This window comes from Cydia strobilella, chromosome 7, assembly GCF_947568885.1.
Source record: "Cydia strobilella chromosome 7, ilCydStro3.1, whole genome shotgun sequence".
Classification (NCBI taxonomy): domain Eukaryota; kingdom Metazoa; phylum Arthropoda; class Insecta; order Lepidoptera; family Tortricidae; genus Cydia; species Cydia strobilella.
The window spans coordinates 10109084-10130165 of record NC_086047.1 but is presented as its reverse complement, the minus strand read 5'-3'; the positions used below and the strand labels follow the sequence as shown (position 1 = coordinate 10130165).

Genomic DNA, 21082 nt, shown 5'->3' with positions numbered 1-21082 from the left:
GTCCATCATATATTTTATAAATTTTTAATTCTGTTGTGTGGCATTAATAGCTTTTTGTGCTTTTTGCACTGGATTTAAAGAAGTACATATTTAATATTGATAATAAATATATTTAATGCTTAACTGAGATCGTGGTATAATAATTTTTACAGTACATATGGTGCTAATTTACCGCCCTAGTGCGGTAACTAGCACTATACGTGCGTATTATGTCGAAAATTTAAAGGGCCATATGTAATTATGTACTGTAAAACGTACAATGCACGTGCCAAAAAGTAAATCGCAACTCGTGTCAATTTAAAATACTCCCTTCGGTCGTGTTTTAAGCTATCGCCACTCGTTGCGGATTTCCTACTTTTCGCACTTGTATCGTAATGTACTATTTTTATACCTAGAACTTGTCATTGAAAACTCACACATCACATCAAATCTTAAAACACAATAACAACACACACTATCTTATCTAATCGCACCTACCTGTGAAAGGGAACGAGTATTTATCGTGCGGATGGTGTTTGTCTGATCCTTCCGACATCCTATCATTATAGTCTCCGTACTCCATTTTCCTCTGATAATCATTCTTGAGCATGGTGGCTATTCCGGAATCCCTGAAGTCTCTAGGCGGGTACCCGTCGTGGTCCCTAGTGGTGACTAAGTCCCTGGACCCGTAGACGTTGTCCGTGTTCAGGTATTTGGTAGGGCTGTAGCCGTAGTCAGATGTCCTGGACGAGAGGTAGGTTTTGGAACCGTACGGGTTGCCGGGTAGCCGGTACATGGTGGGCGATATCGGGTAGTTCGGGTCGTATGGAACTTGTTTCTCGGTGTCGGTGGGCAACACGCCGTACATTAGCTCGTCTTCCATGACTCCATATCTAGAAGGGATAAATGCTTATTATGTTTTTGAACAATGGTTACGAACGCTGGTATAGAAATAGCAATAAAAAACTGCTAAATTTCCGTCAGAGCTGTAAACAGTTCCATACAAAATAATCTCAAATAATATACTTGAATGTTCATATCTGATAGATTGAACTTATAATCGATTATTATATCGATATCAGACTGATTTATATACTTTTAAATTGCTTGATCGCTTGCGTTCAAAATGTCGATATCCAATAATTCAAAATAGCCTTCAAATATGTATTGCTTAAGAAATAGTGGGCATTTATGCTTACCATTTTTAACGAAAACTGACGATTGCCGATTACGAAAAAGTGTAATTAAAATGTCACCTGTTGTCGAGCGGTAGCCGGGACGCATCGACGCTAGCGACGTACGTGTCGTGCACGTTCTCGAGGATGGAGGGCTTGACCCTCCGCCGGCTCAGCTGGTACACGTCGGACGTGAGGTCGGGCACGGGCAGCGGGTTCGGGGAGGGGGAGGCCAGCGGCCGTTCGGTGTCCGAGCCCGGCTCGCCCGACCATCTCACGTCGGCCCGGTTTGGATCTGCGGGAACGGCAAGTTAAAACGCTCCGTTTTAGAGTTCGAAAATAAATAGTAAAAATAAAATAAAATGGAAGAAGAATTTAAATAATGTTCTCCATCTTGTATGTACTAATATGTATTAGTTTATCTTTTATATATCATATAAGTATTAGTATTTAATCATAATTTTGTTAGTTTACTTTATTATGTTTATATATATATATATACATAATATTTGACTTTTTTTTGGTTCTATTTCTCGTTATAATTCATGAATCTATCCTGCACCAACATTTATGTCTCTGTTTGACCTAATGGTTGACTGGTAGAGAATGCCTTTTGGCATTAAGTCCGCCATTTGTACATTTTTCTTTGCTTGTGTAATAAAGTTTAAATAAATAAATAAATAAAAATGAAATAGTTCATAGTAGCTTGTCCTGGCCAGTTGCCTTCTTAAACAAGTGTTTATCGGCCAAGGAAAATAGAAACGTGAGAACGTACAGAGACGAGATGACAGATGCGAACCAAAAATCGTGTGATAATTGCGATATTGGTAGAAGAGCCGGCAGTAAAGTTTCGAACCAACGTGATACCGCGATGAGATGCACAAAGGTTTCCCATAAAACTGATGCTAAGTCCGAATTTGATAGTCAGCCACGGCGGAAGTAGCCGAAAGTACAAAAAAAATAGCCACTTCCGGTGCGAAAAAGGGGGGGTCATTTAACCCATCTGATACTGCAATAAAAGCTATGGCATCAGTTAGAAATTTACTGGTAGATACAGAAAAGCGAAATCTGCCAGTATGATTCCTGCCGGAAGTGCTTGGCATACGCTCTCAAAGGTGACCATCGGGACCCCTAAATTAACCCATCTGATACCAGCATGAAACCAATTCCAGTCGGTAGATATGAACCTTCTCTTCAGGAATATATAAGTCTGCCAGGGCGCTTTCAGCCGAAACACCTTGACATACGAGATTATGTGAGCAACATCCGTGGAACCTGTATTTTGGAATTGTTCAGATTACAGACATTTTAATTATTGCAGGCTTATGATTTATTACCTAATGCTTATATTTGTATATTTTTATGCCATTAATAACATATATTTCAAATTTATTAATATACACAATATAATTTGGGCATTAATTTAATACCTGCTTACGGCTTTGTACTTCTTTGTTTGCCTTATAAAAGTGCTAACAAATTAGCTACCGATATCTTTACAGTTGATAGTACTCGGCTCCTGAAGTATATGTAAGTATGAAACATTATAGGTTTTATGATGTTATTTTGAGAAAATTGGAAAACAAATTTGCTTTGTAAAAAAACTCTGTTAATGAGATAATTAAATGATACCTCATTGAACAGATTCTAAAACCTCTTTTAAATATAAAACTTAACTGGCCACTTCACGTTGATAAATCAAATGACACGTTGACAATGACATTTAAGACACACAAGCAGTTAAATACATGATGATTCTTTTTTACATAGAATTATAGTGTATTTATTTTGTTCGGTAAATAAAATAAAAATTATGTGAAATTTTCTCAATTTCTATTAAAAGTTAATTGTTCTAGTGTAAAGTACCATCTCGTAAAATATCTGTAGCTAATTTGTTAGCACCTTATATATAAATAATAAAATAATTTCAAATTACAATATTCTTTATTTACCAAAATGAACAAAATTATTATTATTACATACTTATTGTGAAAAGACAGGATTTTCAACGTCAAGGACGTTTTTTACCAATAATCCAAATATGAACATTTTACATCATTTTTAGGGTTCCGTACCCAAAGGGTAAAAACGGGACCCTATTACTAAGAATCCGCTGTCCGTCTGTCCGTTTGTCCGTCTGTCCGTCCGTCTGTCCGTTTGTCCGTCTGTCACCAGGCTGTATCTCTCATGAACCGTGATAGCTAGGCAGTTGAAATTTTCACAGATGATGTATTTCTGTTGCCTGTTGTATATTAAAAACAGAATAATGTAAATATTTAAATGGGGCTCCCATACAACAAAAGTGATTTTTTTGCTGTTTTTTTCCGTAATGGTACGGAACCCTTCGTGCGCGAGTCCGACTCGCACTTGGCCGGTTTTTTATTTGAGTCCCTTGTTAGTTTTTCAATTGTGCACTTGTGAAATCAATTTTTACCCGCCTAATTCAGAGAAAATCAAAGAAAACCAGCAATTTTCTCGATAACCATCCTTAAAACGGGGTCGATCGATATACATAAGAAAAGAAAGAAAGGGGTGAATAGAATTATTTAGTTTTAGTTGTCATAGACATCGAATTTATTAACTAGTATTTGCCAACAACAAACCATAAATGCAATTGAAGAAAACATATACATATATGTATATATCTCACTTTCACGATTTTTACACATTATTCTTCGAGACCACGGGAATAACGCCGTACTCGATACGTCGGAGGTAAATCTTAAAACTTAAATACGCGATTAAGTCCCGTTTCCAATTTACATTTGAAATAGACAAGGGAGGGGTAAAATTAAATGGGGAGAAAATACATTTTGTACGATTTGCAGACGAAATCGCGGCGTTTGCAGAAACTTCAGCTCAACTAGAACATCTAATGTCTACTGTAGGTTATAGGTTTACCTGTCTTTCAGGAAACTAAATATTTTCTTTTATGCCGTTTAGTACAGCTTTGATGTCTACCGTTCTCCAATTCTCCCTCAATTGCTCATAGGTTAACTGGAAGAGATCCCTGAAAGGGATAAGTTCGCCTTTGTACAAATGATGCGTTTTTCTCTTGTTTTATATGTTTGTTTTTGTACAATAAAGAGTTTTACTACTACTACTACTACTACTAATGTTAACAATGGACACAGTATTTAACTAATTAGGCTTAAAGATAAACATAAAGAAAACTAAGACCCTTACAACTTCAAAATGCAAAACTAATCATCCTCCAATAGTTCTCAACAACATCCCAATTCAGCAGGTTGAAAGTTTTAAATATTTAGGTAGCTTAATTACCAGGGACTCCAGGTGCACACCAGACATCGTTGCAAGGATTGATATATGGCAAAAAAAGCTTTCAACCACAAGAAACAATTATTGAAATCCCGTTTATCATGTAAAAGCAAGAAGCTACTGATTAAGGTGTACATCTGGAGTATAGCCCTTTATGGAAGTGAAAAGTTCATCACACAAATATATGCCCTTATCGGAATTCGAACCCAAGACAGTCGACTTTGCAGGCAGTAAGTAGGCCAGACCGGTCGTCAATAAATTAGTTATCTCAATTTGTAGTATTATAAAACAGCACCCTGAATGTTAAACTACGTCATTTTTGCGTCAACGTCAAGAAATGTACGGGAGAGGTGGGCATGACGGGATACTTAATGTTTCAAGTCCAATAAAACTGAAAATGCAATTCTTTTTAAGTTTATGTTATTTTTAATTTTATCTTTGGTAATCAGTCTTTCATAATCAACACTTACTAGGAACTCTCTTGTTAGATAATTAAATTAAAAATAAATTAAAATGGCCGAAAGTGCCTTCTCTCCATCTTGTCCCTAGGTATGGTAAGATGGGGAACCCCTACGGGACAAGATAAGAATGATTCATAGAAATATTATATTTAGGGCCTAAACAAAACTTCAATTTTTGGCTATTGGGTCCATCGTCTGATAACTTCTCACGAACTGTTTTACTTTTATTTCTTAAGTCGTCTGAGGGACAGAAAATGTGTTTACAGCTACCATGTACCCCATCTTCCCTTTATAACAGCATCCACCGCTTTTTTCTTGGCCTCTAACCACTCTCCTCTATTTGACTTTATTTTATACTTTTTCACCGTTCTACAAGAGAAGAATAAATAAATTCAAATCCGCAATTCTTCATCAGTTTATCACTTTAAAACTACGACCGTCATGATGTACCCCATCTTGCCCCATGTGCCTAATGAAATGCGAAAGTTTTTTGTTAAAAAAAAACCGTACTTGAAACCAAACAAGTCCTTAGCTGTTGGCGTGATTGCTGGGCCACAGGAATAAATTAATAGTATATATGTGCTGGTGATAATAAGGAAACAAACGCAAACCAAATAAACACAAAAACCGGCCAAGTGCCAGTCGGACTCGCGCACGTAAGGTTCCGTACCATAATACCATTACGCAAAAAACGGCAAAAAAGTCACGTTTGTTGTATGGGAACCCCACTTAAATATTTATTTTATTATGTTTTTAGAATTTTTTAGAATCATTTATTCATCAATTGTGCATTACAGGTAATGAATACAGGTGTTATAAACAATTAGTTATAGTTTGTTATAACGGCAACAGAAATACATCATCTGTGAAAATTTCATCTGTCTAGCTATCACGGTTGATGAGATACAGCCTGGTGACAGACGGACAGACAGACAGACAGACAGACAGACAGACAGACAGAAAGCGGAGTCTTAGTTATAGGGTCCCGTTTTTACCCTTTGGGTACGGAACCCTAAAAATAACAAGGAATATGGCAAAAACAGTTTTTTTGCAAATAAATAATTAACGACACCATTTGTCTAGCCGGTCACTGTGCGAACTGATTGCTATGATGGCGACGCATCGTCATGCGTTAACGGGATTCTGATGGTTGGTCAGTCGTGTCGCCATATAAAGCCGCTACCCCGTCTCGTCTTGCCCCTCTCTCCCCTACATAAGATAGTGATTAAATAGATACACCAAATAGGTGAAAAAACGCCTCAAGCGTAAAAGAAACCACCAAAAATCATTTTGTCGCATTTCAAGCCTGATTTAGTAATGAATACTAATACCCCCTTATTCGTAAAACTTCACGAGCCTGAATTAGTTAAATTATGTTTTATCCTTTTCTTACAAATACATAAGTCAAAATGACAGACAAAGACAAACCATTCATATAGCTAATTCAATGACTATTAATCATATTAATCACATTATTTAATTTATTTTAACTTAATTTATTATAAATATGTGTTATTAATAACGTAATAATATACAAATATAAGCATAGAGTAATAAATTAATAAGCCTGCAGTATTTGAAATGTCCGTAATATGTACAATTCCAAAATACGGGTTATACGGGTACCACGGATGTTGCGCCACATAATCTCGTATGTCAAGGTGTTTCGGCTGAAAGCGCCCTGGCAGACTTATATATTCCTGAAGAGAAGGTTCATATCTACCGACTGGAATTGGTTTCATGCTGGTATCAGATGGGTTAATTTAGGGGTCCTGATGGTCACCTTTGAGAGCGTATGCCAAGCACTTCCGGCAGGAATCATACTGGCAGATTTCGCTTTTCTGTATCTACCAGTAAATTTCTAACTGATGCCATAGCTTTTATTGCAGTATCAGATGGGTTAAATGACCCCCCCTTTTTCGCACCGGAAGTGGCTATTTTTTTTGTACTTTCGGCTAGTTCCGCCGTGGCAGACTATCAAATTCGGACTTAGCATCAGTTTTATGGGAAACCATTGTGCATCTCATCGCGGTATCACGTTGGTTCGAAACTTTACTGCCGGCTCTCCAACCATATCTACCTCTTTTTAAGTTTCAATAGGCGTTTTCTATAAAATATTGTCATTTGTCTAGGCCCCCTGTGTTGTCAGACTGTAATGTATCGGAGGGGGGAAAGGCGGCTCCGGAGGTTCAGTTTGCACTCTGTTTCTACCTACGTGTAGTTATCTATAAGTTTAGTATCATTTTCGTATAAAATAGGGACGAGGAAATAAATTAAGGCATTTATGAAATAATCGTTTTACCTTTCATACAAAAAATGGATATGTTTAATAAATCGAGTACGTTATATTGCAGGTGCAAAGCTTTTACTTACCTTCGCGGATGTGTGAAGGCCATCGCGGCGACATGCCTAAAGGTGCACCTTCTGTAATATTCGGTAAGTAGCTTCCGCCGTTGGTGCTTGGAGCGCAGTCCCCTAAAAACAAACGTGATTTGTTCACACTCGCTTATAAAGGTTGTCAGTTGTCACTGGGAGCTGTTCCTCTTTAATTTTGTCCCCAAGTGCTCAGTTGGCTACTCGAAGCATCGAGTAGCCAGGTATGGGTATCGGGACCAGACTTGAGGTCACACACACAACAACATACTATATTATAACAGCGGGATTTTGAAATTAGTGTTGTTTTTCGTACTAGTAGCAAGTTAAACAGCCAACTGACAGACTGACCAAAAACTTTCTTCAAGGTAAAATGTCGTGCTCATAAATCACATTCACTCATTCGTTCATTCACTATTTTTTTGCTATAAGTAGATACTCCATGTAGCTGTATGTGTAGTGTAATAATTCACATCAACTCTCCTGCCGACACCTATAAGCAGAGTGCGGGGGAGCATTACACCGGTCTGTGCTACTCTGGTAGAATATCCCAGAGGTACGGGGATGGCACTACTAAATACTGACTGGGATTGGCGGGTTGTTCGGAGCGGCGGGTACTGGTCTCGTCGTCGTCGGAGGAGTGGCTGGAGGCGAGGTCGAGGCTGCGCGCGCTGCCGTCGCTGTCGCTGTCCGAGCCCTCGCCCTCCGCGCCCGCTGGCGCTCGTCGCCGACGGCGGGTCTCATCTATTAATATACAGAACAGTTATGTTAGCCCTTGGTTTCCGTTGACGGTCACGTTGCAAGGAAATTTCACATAGTTTGTATAGAACGTGACGCTGGACATCGATAGCCTGGAAAACAAGGCCTAAGTGGATCCGTTGAACTAGGTCGTCATAGTTTTAATTTCGTAGTACATTAAAAACCTGTCTCGAGTTGAGTTATGGGTTTAGTTATATTTAAGTATACGGAGTACACCGATTAAGTACCTATTTTCCAATTTATTCTGATGTAAACACTATTTCTAAATATTTCAACATTACAGCATTACGATAGCTTTAAAATAGAATGTACTACTTTGCAAAAGTACAAGATACAAGTAACCATGATTTAATTAGTACCTATAATATTGTAAAATTACACGGTAAGAGTTCAAAATAAAAGCAAATACAATAATTTATGGAATTTTACCGTCTCTACGAGTATGTAGCGAAGAATCAAATCCTCTAAGGTAAGCGGGCATGTCACTCGCACTCGTATTGTAGTTGGACGTCGACGTGCTTGTATGACGAAGTTGACCGTCACTTCGGCTAAAACACGGAAAACATTAGTTAAAAGATAAAACAGAATCATTAAATATATTTTATGGGTATTAATCCTCGTCGCCAATTTAATTCACTTTTGGCGCCCAACGTGGGGCCAGAAGTTTTTTTTACCTGTAAGGACTGGAGCTAGTTTTCGTTGTCGACCTAGATGTTGTCGAAGAAGCCGATATGCCGATGTTTCTCAGCTGGCGGCCTGGTTCAGTCCCACTGTGGTACGCCAATGCGGACCTGGTGATAAAATAACCAGATGTTAAAATAGCCTTCTGATATGATTATCTGCTTAAAACGTACTCGTAAGAACTTTGAAGAATCGACTAACCTGTTAGCCGACAAATTTTGAGCACTGCCGCTAACTATAACTGAAGTGTCAGCCAAAGGTACTTTCTTGCCCATGCACCGGAGCATTGTTCTGAAACAAGTTTTATTATTAATTATTTAATTAGTGTGTTTTTATGACGCTTAAAATAGTTTCATTATTTTCATCAATCTATATTTAGATATAGTCGAGCTAATATCAGGTGTTTTTTTTCACTCCACTAACCCAAGCCGAAAAGTTCTAATACATCTCCTTCGTCTCGTCGTTTTAGTGTTTGAGAAATTTGTTCCTTCCTTTTAATGGTCCGAAAATATACTAGAATTTACTAGATGTCGGGGGAACGGCTATGTTATAATATGAAGCTTCTCTTAACCCTTAAATGCATGATTTTTTCTTTTTGCCTGAAATTAATATATGTCTTACATAATTGTTTACTGATTCTAGGAAAAATAAAAATATAAATTAAAACATCGATTTTCACTGCTTAACCAGTATTAGAATTTACATAGGGTAAATAATAATTTATGTAAATTTATACAATTATTGGTAAAAGATATAAAAAATCTTACTACCATTAGAAATTTATACTATTTGTAATATACCTATAATAAAGATTTTAAATATAAATAATTACAAACCCCGAAAAAACCGCCTAAATTACATATTAAAAATCATTAAATTTTCCCAATTTTCCGCCATTTCGTGTTAAAAGAAATGTAATTTTTTTAAACTTAAATACTGCGCAAATTTCAATAAAACGAAGGAAAGTGTATTAATTTACGATCAAAATAATTATACAGGACCAAATAGAGTTTACCTAATTATGCATAAAATTATATGTTTTTTGTTGTGTACATACATACATCACTATGCATTTAAGGGTTAAAACTCCCATAGGTTTATAATGATTACGGTCGGACGGCTCACCTCCTGAGGTTGTCGCGCACTCGCACGTTGAAGGCGATGTAGCCGAGCGAGGCGGCGGCGGCGTGCAGCGCCACGCTGCCCGCCAGCACCGAGCTCAGCAGGTCGCGCCGGGCGCCCGCCTCGCTGCCCAGCACCAGCCCGCTCGCCCACGCCATGCACACCAGCGGCAGGCATACCACGCTCACGGCTAGCAACATCCTGAGGACATCCATGCGCTTACTAACATATCTAGTCAAAAACAACCCATAAAAAAATAAGAGCTTGTTGACTACAATAAGGCACTCGAAAAAATATTTAAATACAAATATTCAAATTCGGCAGTTCAGCAGATACATGAAAACAAGATTAACTCAAGTATAGTAGAAACTTTTATAAATGTAGGAATCCACTTGAGAGCTTATCTGCCGACGAATGGCATTGTTGTCTTTAGACCCGACGGCTAATTACCTGTGCAAAATGAAATGCATAAATAACAACAGATTTCATATGAATACCAACTTGGAAACGCCTTAAGAATACATTTCAACTTTTCTTTTAACGCGCAAAGCGAAATTAATGTGAAATATGAAAAATTATAAAATTAAATGTTTCATGATTGGTGCCGTTAGTGTTGTTAGTATATGTTTCCAATAGGTCGATTAACAATGAGGAGGGTTATGGCACGGTGGGCAGGGCACATGGTGCGTACTCGTACCTGAGGTTGCCGAAGCCGGTGACGTGGTCGCGCACGGTGAAGGCGGCGCGCGTGGCGCCGGCCAGGCTGGCCACGGCGGCGCCGGCGTACACGGCGGCCGGCACCACCACCCACCACACTACTGGCTCGTGGCAGCTCACCCAACAGCTGTGGGGAACACGATACAACTTAAACAAAATCCGATCATTCTCGAAATTGTGTCACATATAAGTATTGTAACTAGCCCTAGCACAGGCCCCGGTCTTTTTGGGCTGGTACTGCACACTATGTCATTAAATGCTGGTTTAAATTAAAATGTATAATTAGAAATAGTGAAAAGTTTGTTGTACATATTTAATAAATTAAAAAACAAAAAAAGAGGCATAGGAGCTACATAAAGGATTTGCTGGAATTACATACTTAAAAGATATGCTGTAAAGTTGGTTACATGTAGCTACGTTCAGGCTTAAAAACTGTCAACAATGTAACGCGTTACGAGCGTAGCCGATAACACGGTTTTTCATGTATGTAGCAAAAAGCGCCTACGAACAGAGAACTCGTCTAGCGGGCCACTGGCAGTGATGTGTTAAGAATTACTCCATTACGGCGCGCCAGATGATTTAAATGCCGGTTTAGCTACGCTCCCAAGCGCATAATTTATTGTTGTAGTCTCGCTGCTCGCAGCACTCGCAATAATCGCCGTAGTTGTCAAGTAACGCACGCCGCTAGAAATCCACCAGTAATGGCTAAATACTTACAAGAGCGCGTGCCCGTACTGCTGCTGGTGGTGCGAGGCAGACAGCGCGAGGATGACCGCCGGCGCGGCGTAGGCGGCAGCCAAATGTGCTGCTAAACCTCCGTGGTTGACATCTCGTAGCTCTCGTAGTAGACGCCGTAGCTGCCATGCGTCGCACGCCGTCCAGGCCAATGCTGCCACCCACCAATAGTGCAGCGACATGGCGATTATTTTGCAGGCAAACTGCGGAAATGAACATAAAAGTTACTACTTGCAAAATGTCAATAACCACGCGGCTTAATAAGAGGATCTGGCTTAGATCCTAAAAGTGGCAAATTAAACATGAGTAACTTCGAGTATTCGCCAACCAACTGTGGAATGAGTTAATACTAAAATATTACTTTGCTAATACGCGAAAAGAAAAAGCAAAGTAATATTTTGGTATTAATTAATATGGATTTCGGTTGGACTAAAGCAAAGGGGGTGCCGACACTTTTCATCGGAGTGATGTTATTATGACACCTATTTTTTATTGTGTTATCGTAGAGAATACGCTAAAATAAGCATGTTTTGTATGAAAAACTTTTCTCTAAAATCAAAAATGGCCGAGATATTTGACCCGCAAGTTGAAACCACTACTTGACAAATTAAAATCAATCATTTGGAACAGTAAATTTAAGTAACAGAGACAAGATAGGTGTGACGACGAGCGAAGCGAGGGGGAGTGTGTTAGGTTGACCGCGATGATCGCGATCAAACAGAGCGGACATGTTATTGTACCTAAAAAAAAAAATCTAAGTCTTTTTTTGCACCCCCTTTGCTTTAGGCCAACCTGGATTTCCGCAAAGTAACGCCTGATTCTTATTATGTGGAATGACTGTTGAAAGAGATGAAAAGCATTTTGTCAGTCGTTGATCGGCCAGACTACAACTGCGTAGTGCGTACAGATGTAGTGCATAATTGTTTGCCATCGTATTTTCTCAGTAGTTATTGTACTGAGACTGACTGAAATAGCACGTTCTTGCGTTTCTGTGAAAATACGATGGCAAACAATTATGCACTACATCTGTACATACCTACAATATGGAATAAGACTTATGACTAAGGTTTTGACGTGAATTCTTAGTTCTAGGCTCATGAAATAACTCGGCTGCTAATAGCATTTAACACTAAGCGGTAAAGTTTATACGAACAAGCTAAACCGATCCCTATTGCAAACGAAAACAGTTCCAATTTTCTTACCTCATTCTGAACCAAAGAGCTTCTCGCCTTCAACGCGATCAGATACAGCAGCTCGGCCATAAACACGCAGAATATCAGGTGTTTATGTATCGAGTTGGAGACGGTCGCCGCGCCGCCGCGCATGAGACAGAGCGCGGCCCACGTCGCGAGCAGGAGCGGGAGGGATATACTGAACGCGGTGTACGATGTCACGGATTCAAGTAGTGATGGTTCGGGTATGAACTGTAAGGAAAAGTCTTAATTAGATTTCCATTCTTTAGCATAGCAGGATTCAACTAGAGTTTGCTAGAGAATTTGTGTGCTGATAAATCTGGAATGATTTCAAAACAAGCGTCACACAGGTTTGCTCGCGGAAACCGCTTATCGAATTTATACTATAGTACATATTACACAAGTCTCGAGAATCTTATTGGTACGAGCCAAGGTTTGCGACTGCGACCTTTTGTTTGGAAACCGCAGGTGTTACAACTCAGTGTAATTTTTAGCATTTTAGTCATGTCCACCATGTCAATATATTACCTCATGGTTATGGCACTATGTTACCATTGTTACCTCAATGTCAACTTCGTCGACTAGTACAGCAAACGTGGAGAGATGGTTGCACGTGCAGTTGATGAGGAGCGGCTCGTTCGAGTACGGCGACCAGTCGTAGTCGATCTCAGTGTGGCACCCTACGCGAGACCATTCGCCACTTCTGAAATACAATAGGTAATGGTGGAGTTGGCCGGTCAAAGTATTTTACAGATGCCGCCAGCATAGGCTTTTCTATCAATCCCTAGAATTGTGTCAAATTCTTGTTGTTGTTGTTGTTTTATGACATATGACGTCAAAAGTTGGTACAGTCGCCATCAGACATATCGGAGCCGCCGAGGTGTTCAAAATTATCCAACACGCACACTAGCGCATTGACAATACAGACGTGTTCAGATGTTTGTGAGCCCCATGGCCGCTCCGATATATCTGATGGCGACTGTACCTATTAATTTACACACACAAAAAAGTAACTAATTCGACTATTCAGTCCCATCTACAATAGGGTATTTGACTTCTAGTCAAATCAGTTTCTTTTTTAAAACGATTTTGATGCTATGGAATTTATATGAAACACTAGCATGTGACATGTGACGTCACAATAAAATTATCTACTCTTTATAGTTTTATACGGGTTTTAAAATAGAAATTGTGTCTAAGAATAACTGGTACTGTCTACGTTTCTCTGTTAATCTTCTGGTGCTTTATTTCATGCATGGTGTAAAATAATTTATTTTAAATACAGTCAAATACCTAATTTGAAAATAGCTAACTCACCCTCTTAAAGTAGACCAATGCACGCACTGTGGGTTAGTCCGCGAGCCAAACGTCTCCCTATTAATGTCCAACCACATCTGCAGTCTAATCGGCTTCTTCAGTCGAATCCCGCCCATACTCTTGTAAATCAACTTCTTTCCCATCCTCGTAATGTTTTCATCTTTGAACTCAGGGTCCATGGTCAACGCTAAGACCTTCGGACCATCCTGATTCTCAGCGACGTAAGTCGACTCGTTGTCTTGTAAATTGTCAGCGAACTGTTTTTCTTGCTTTTTCATAGCTGGCTGGATTAAGACGGGGCCGTGGGCCTCGTGTTGTATTTCGGGCTCGTTGGAGTGCCATTTTGGGTCGTTGTGTGTGGGATAGGACACGTGATGGTGACCCTTGTTGGTGTATGTTATGCCTAAAAAGAACACGATCAGGTTATTCTCATATTTAATAAGTTGTGGGTTGTAATTTTTTAAATACCCTCTAAATATTACGAGTCGTTGACTAGTTCTACTAGAGCGTTATGAACTTATTTTTGTTGCCTCCGTGTATAGTTTAGTTTCAATTTTTACATAAAACCTAATTTTTAGGGTTCCGTACCCAAAGGGTAAAAACGGGACCCTATTACTAAGACTCCGCTGTCCGTCTGTCTGTCACCAGGCTGTATCTCATCAACCGTGATAGCTAGACAGTTGAAATTTTCACAGATTATGTATTTCTGTTGCCGCTATAACAACAAATACTAAAAAGTACGGAACCCTCGGTGGGCGAGTCCGACTCGCACTTGGCCGGTTTATTGTATTTTATAAAGAGACGAGACGTGTGTTTTTGGACCAAGCTGAAGAGAAAGTCAATGTAGTGACTTATCAGGAGCTCAAAACAGTGGCAGAGAAGAACGGAAAAGGCGGTTACTCCACCGACAAGAGCAAGAATTATGATGATGATTAATTTATAACGTTCTCAAGCAGACAGTACTGTTAGCTTGGTGATATTAAATGATGTCCGTATAAAGATTTTTTTGGATGCTAAACGTTAAAGCGAGCAGAAGAGGCAATTAAGCGGGCGTGATAATCATATTCAAAATGACCTGTACACATTCTTATTCTCACAACCATAAAGAGGTCAATATAGTTAATTTTGAACATTTTAATAGACACGTTCGTAATGGCTTAAGTGGAGAGGCATACTGCTGACAGTGCTGACTTTGCAATAACTCACCCTTTCCTCCTCCACATTGATTTCAGCCAGATCGTCTCCATCCTTAGACTCTCTGTACCACACGTACTCAGGTACGAAAAGTGTCACCTGCAGTATCGGTAAACCTATACCTATAGCGGTGTTCTATCCCCACCTATTGCCTACCGAATCGTCAGTCAGTAGTGGCATGAGTTGAGAGGTAAACTGCTGACTTTACAAATAACTCACCTTCCTCCTCCACATTGATGTCAACCACATCGTCTCCATCCTTAGACTCTCTGTACCACACGTACTCAGGCACGAACAGTGCCACCTGCAGTATCGGTGAGCCGATAGTTATGTTTACTCCCCATCGCCGGCCAACTGAGTCGTCGGTACGTAGTGGCATGAGTTGAGAGGTGTTCCGTGAGTATTGGAAGTACGAGAATACGGCGCGAGATTCGGGTTCAGGGTTGTCTGAAAAAAAAAATGTCGATTAGTTTTTCGGCACACAGTAGAATGTCAAGTGTCGAGAACCGTTTTTTCTGTCTAAAAATGCGGCTGTTTTCGAATGCCCAATTATTTGGCACGTTTTGCAGCAAAACATTATAATTTTGGGAGTGTCATATTATATAAGTATTTAATTAAGTTTAGCAGTAAGTATTTAATTTAGGTAGCTGTCTTTCTTTACTCGGATGTGAGAGCACCTTAGGTCGAATTTTTAATTTGTAGGCAAATTAATGATTGTCACTTTACACTCAAGTGATAGTCAGTGTCCGTTTGTTTAAAGTGGCTCACCTTGTCCATTATTATTAGTAATCCCGAGCAAATCAAGCGGCAGCAGTATCCTCGTGAACTTATCGAACTTGGACCTGGTCTTGACATAGTTGTTGTACTTCGGGAACGACACAGTCGGGCTGGAAGGTTTCTTCCCCCTCTTCCCGTATCCGGTTAGGGGGGAGTGCACGAAGGCGGACGTGTCGGGCAGCACGACGCGTTCGGTGGTGTAGGACTCGGAGATGAAGCGAGTGAGTTGCGTGGGCTCGAAGCCGTAGATGGACTCGGAGGTTACGATGTCGACGCCGATTACTGTTCAATTAATTCATTTTAAATTCCAATTAGGTTTTACGAATGCAGTAAATTTTATTGGACGTTATTGGACAGTAAATCGTAAATTAAAAATAATAAATCTATCCCACATATTCTCGCGGATTTTAGATCATATCTCGTTAAAACCTCGACGTGGTCTTCGGTTGACTCCGACGCTGAATACCTACAGTGTTAGTATGAAACTCTGTACGCGGCGTATAGCATCGATCGGGGATCAAGAAAAAGCCTCAGAAAAAGCAGCCGATACACAAACAATTGTAGGAGCTTGTTAGATATCTTCGGCAAAAATGTTAGGAATATATATACCTAAGTCGCTTGTAATAATTTCAAAGGGGCTGGTGTAGGTGTCGTGCTGGCTCTCGGCGAGCACGGCGATGTAGTTGTCGACCTTCTGCAGCAGCCGCTCCGTCCCGCGCCCCGTCAGCTGCCGGACGCGGCGCCATTCAAGGGAATACTTCGCGTTCAGTATAGTGTTCGCGGACTTCATTATGTTCTGAAAATATCAATTGGTTTTAGCAGCGAACAGAAATTAGAGTGAAAAAGGGAAGGGAAATAAATTAAGAAGTAAGTTTGAGTGACAAAACACATTATGAGTGAAAAACATAGTCAATATTTACTAGTCGTTTTTAATCTAACTACCTAGTCTATTACTAAGACTTCTCTGACCGTATGTCTGTCACAAGGCTGTATCTCATGAACCGTGATAGCTAGACAGTGGAAATTTTCACGTATTTCTGTTGCCGCTATAACAACAAATACTAAAAAGTACGGAACCCTCGGTGGGCGAGTCCGACTCGCACTAGTCCGGAGCGTCGCCGGTAACTGATGTAATCACAAAAATAGCGTCGATACTTGTGATAGCCTCGTAATTAAATAATAACGACAACAAACGGGGTTTTCATTCTGCAATATGCAATACTCACTCTGACATAGTCCTTATCCTGGCTGTGCGTAAGGTTCAATCCCGCCTGGCGCAGCTCATAGCGCAGTAGTTCTAGCAGAATACCCTCTGCTACTAGTACATCAGCTCCATACAATACAGGTGTATTTGAGCAGGCAGAGGCCAAGTCGTCCGCGAGACGAACGCCTACGAACGTGTTTACCAGTAGTTCGCCTGATTCGATTTTGCTTAGCTGGAAAATAAAGCCCGTATAAGTCAAAGTAGGCATTTGGGTGTTCCTTCAAGCCAAAGATTATAATTTTTCGATAGCTGCATTAAAAAGTTTTGTGGTGGCTATATTTAATTTATATTTTATTGACAAGAACGGCTTACAACAACTGTGTCGCTTAACTTCAAACTCGGATAAATCCATTCGACCCTCTTAGGAAATATCTACCCTATTACCTTTTCGCAAAATCTGACAGTTTGATTCACCCGAGTTTGAAGTTAAGCGACACAACAATAGTTGCTAATGGTACTTATACCTACCTACAGAAGATTAGATTACCTATAAAAAAGTTCCTTAGAAGTAGGTACCTCTATCATACCAATGTATTTTTCTCAAAAATGGACGGCAAAGTTGACGTTGTCGGTTAAAAAGTAGGTCGCGAAGTGCGTAGTTTATGGTCAGTCGAAAAATTAAAAAGTTAAAAACATTGCAGTCTCGATTTCGGGACTGCAATGTTGCATACAAATTCCATTATTTGTCGAGTTCCAAACTTTTTAAAAGTTGAAGTGGCCATATCAAATGAAGGCATAGGTCCATTAAACAGCCAAACAGATGATCAGTACTTATTATTATAATGTTGGTACCGCGACTATTTAGGTGTCTCAAATAGGTTGGCGTATTTTCAGCAGAAAAATTCACCTCCATTTTTAATTTAAAAAATAAAACGGCGGCAAAGCAAATCTGTTTAGTTTTTTCTGTGAAAATATATACATAAGAACGTTGCTTCTGTAAAATATTTTTATTATATTTGCATTTATTGCGCCATTTTTGAGAAAAGCACTATATATGACTCGGCTGGAAGGCTACTTGCTGGCTTCGGATTCAATTAAACGGACTCCCAAGGTCGTCCGTTTAAAACGAATCCTCAGCCAGCAAGTAGCTACTTCCGAGCCTCGACAATAATGTACTATTCCGATACTGTGTAAAGTGGAAAACCGGTATACCCAACTATTTAAGTCTACGCAACTTAATTATTTAAAGAGACAATATAAAAAGCGAATGAAGCTAGTCTCACCTGTTTCCTAAGTTGATAAAAAGTGGAAGTTGTGCAGTTGAACATGTCCGGTTCCTGCCAGGGCACGACTTGCGTCTCGTCGCACATGCGCGTTGCCTTCCCACTGGTTCCAGGCGGGCAATCCGCGTACGCCTCTATACCGAACTTAGTTCGCGGCCACCAGACGCCATGCGAAAACGAACGTGGGCATCCGTCGTATACCACTGGAATATAATACAAATCTTCAGAAATGCTTTAGTTCTCGCCAAAATTAAGAATGATTTGCTGGTAGTGGAAAAAGAAAGTTGGAACAGATAACAACAATCCAACCTATCCTCTTAAGGCCCAAAGTCCTATCTACCTATGGTCTTCTTCAGTTCAATGAAATTTAAATCATAATACATTGGAACAGTCTTTTGCCGTTTCATTAAATTTTCAAACAACGCAAAATCAACTCTATTTCAAATTTCAGTGGCAAATTTTGGATTTATTATTTTTATTTGTATGGTTGGGCCTTAGGAGGCTATATTCAAGCCACGTACGTTGCTGGCAAATATATTTGCTTGGCAGCGAGTAGCCTCAGCGTTGGTATTAACGCTAGGCTCACACGCGAACCGTAAAACTTCACTATTGCATCAGAACATTCAGAACCGCCTTTCGGCCTCGACGGAGCGAAGCGCTCGTAGCACTGACATGGTACTCATCGCTTCACCGCAGCGTAGAGGTTGGCGCAGGAGCCATATGCGCGGCCAATGACCCCGCCTCGACAATAGCACTGCCTTTCGGCCTCGCTAGAACTGTTGCCGGAGTGTAGCACTGACATGACAGTCGTAGCAAGTTACCTTCGCAGCCGGCGTTCGGCTTCACCTCGGCGTAGAGGTTGGCGCAGGAATCACACGCGCGGCCAATGACCCCGCCCCGGCAGTAGCACTGCCCGCTGTCGGCCTCGCAGGAACTGTTGACGGAGCCTGCCGCGTAGCACTGGCATGGGAGGCATACGTTGGAGCCGGGGAGCTTGTAGTGGTTTTCCTGAAGAAAAATTAGAAAAATTACGAGTATTGTGGGATTTATAAGTGTCAATGAATCGTTCAGGAGGAAAGTTTCTCAACCCTACTGACAGCGTCAACCTCATCATGTTGTTTCTACAGAATGTGGCATTGCTTTCGAATCGACTTCGCATTGAGACTATCTAACTGTTGTCCCTCCCAAGTCCCAGAATCGTTAGTTTCGTTTTTGAATTTGGTTTTTGATTTTTATTTAATCAAAGTTAAAATTACGTTCTGGAATGAAGGGGCATGGCACACTGCGTCCGATTCGCACGTCGTTCCGAAGTTTGAGCGAGACAACGCTATGCGCGTATTATAGCGACATTCCGCTCGCACGTGCCAATCGGACGCAGTGTGCCATGCCTCAAAGCCTTTATAAGGGCCTTTGGGACTCAAGTTAAATGAGCGCCAATGGCAAGCAAACTCGCAAACGCATTGCTCGGTAAACGGATGGCCAACGAAAATACGTAGTAACAAAAAATGCGAATTGGAATTGCCCGTAGCAAGGTGAACCAATGATTTGACGAAAGTCAAGAAATTCCGTTGGATTCATGTAAAAACTTTGCCTTTCGCCATGTGTGAGCACGTTACGTGATATATATTCCAAGTTCCTGTAATGTTACTGTAGGTTACTAACCTTCCGTGGTGGAATGTCATCAATCCCAGTGCGCCCTCACGAACGGCAAAGAGGGTGAAACGCCGGAGTGGGTTTAGTGGGTAGGGCCCCTCTCGTCAAGAGAGGGAAAAGGAGCGGCGAGTCCAACACACCGTGCGTAAGTGTATTCCCACTCTGTCAGAAACAAAGGGTTACTAACCTTGCAGTGGCAGTGGCCGGAGTCCCTGTCGCAGTGCGGGTGGTAGCCGGCGGCCACGGCGCAGGCGCACGGGCCGCACGCCGCCGCGCCCCACCACCCGCCCGGGCACTCGTCCGCCGTCTCCTCCACGCAACCAGAACCTGGACGAAATACCACTGGTTAATATAGGTACACTCTATTACACAACTCGTTTATCCTCTTGACCGCCTAAGACGTCAACTGTCATTATAATATCAACCTTCGTACATTCTGACAAGGTTCACGATAAAGCAATACAGTTTATAGAAACTAGTAACCATGCGCGTGGCAGACTCTAGCCACTTTGTGGCCTAAATCGGATACTTAAACTTGATTTGACAATTAGCTCCATGCATGAATTTATTTTTATTTTTGGGTTCATAATTTATATCGTTGGAACACCGGAAATGATAAAAATACTTTTGTAAACCTTAACATTATTTTATTAAAAAATATTTAAAATGTTGAAAATTTTTGAGCGGTTGAAACGCTCATAATTTTTGGCGCGAATTCGAAAGAGCGTGATGACGTCACACGTTGGGCGGCCCAACTGACGTTTGCTACTAATGACACTAATCTGTCGAACGCGTGACGTCACGTGGCGTTTCGAGCGTTTCGCTCACTAGCTTTTCGCGGGCAAATTTTTGTACTTTTTATTTATAATTTTAAGTAATTAAATGGTAATTTAAAAACGGAAATGCATTTGTAACATGATATAACGGTAACAAACATCCGAATAAAACATATTTCGTTCAAATATAAACTTCATGCATGAAGCTAATTCGCGTCAATAACTCCCCCTGAGCGTTTGTGTCACCTTTACGGGGCAACACCTCTTAAAATTCATGACCTAGCCCTTGTTGTTGTCCGCGGGTTCGCAGCGGGTGTGGTCGCCGCAAGGACGGAGGTTTTTGGAGGAGACTCTTGCGCCATACTGGCTTATTAATTAACAAACGCACTAGTGAGCAGATATCC

At 40.6% G+C, this 21082-nt stretch overlaps 2 protein-coding genes across 2 annotated transcripts in view; one reads left to right on the top strand and one right to left on the bottom strand.

The window, feature by feature from the left end:
• Positions 1–21082, top strand: part of LOC134743078 (calcyphosin-like protein) — a 403310-nt gene that overhangs the window by 171721 nt on the left and 210507 nt on the right. The window lies entirely within an intron of this gene.
• Positions 1–21082, bottom strand: part of LOC134743147 (protocadherin-like wing polarity protein stan) — a 72007-nt gene that overhangs the window by 7753 nt on the left and 43172 nt on the right. Inside the window, exons 32-51 of the mRNA XM_063676491.1 lie at positions 20090–20229; positions 19071–19257; positions 18250–18452; positions 16989–17198; positions 16372–16558; positions 15754–16044; positions 15205–15432; positions 13792–14194; positions 13036–13177; positions 12484–12705; positions 11264–11484; positions 10527–10673; positions 9833–10030; positions 8909–8998; positions 8701–8817; positions 8456–8574; positions 7853–8011; positions 7268–7369; positions 1236–1449; positions 478–872 (exon numbers count right to left, since the gene is read on the bottom strand). Of these exons, the coding sequence (XP_063532561.1) occupies positions 478–872; positions 1236–1449; positions 7268–7369; positions 7853–8011; positions 8456–8574; positions 8701–8817; positions 8909–8998; positions 9833–10030; positions 10527–10673; positions 11264–11484; positions 12484–12705; positions 13036–13177; positions 13792–14194; positions 15205–15432; positions 15754–16044; positions 16372–16558; positions 16989–17198; positions 18250–18452; positions 19071–19257; positions 20090–20229 (3975 nt within the window). The remainder of the gene's footprint in view (positions 1–477; positions 873–1235; positions 1450–7267; positions 7370–7852; positions 8012–8455; positions 8575–8700; positions 8818–8908; positions 8999–9832; positions 10031–10526; positions 10674–11263; positions 11485–12483; positions 12706–13035; positions 13178–13791; positions 14195–15204; positions 15433–15753; positions 16045–16371; positions 16559–16988; positions 17199–18249; positions 18453–19070; positions 19258–20089; positions 20230–21082) is intronic.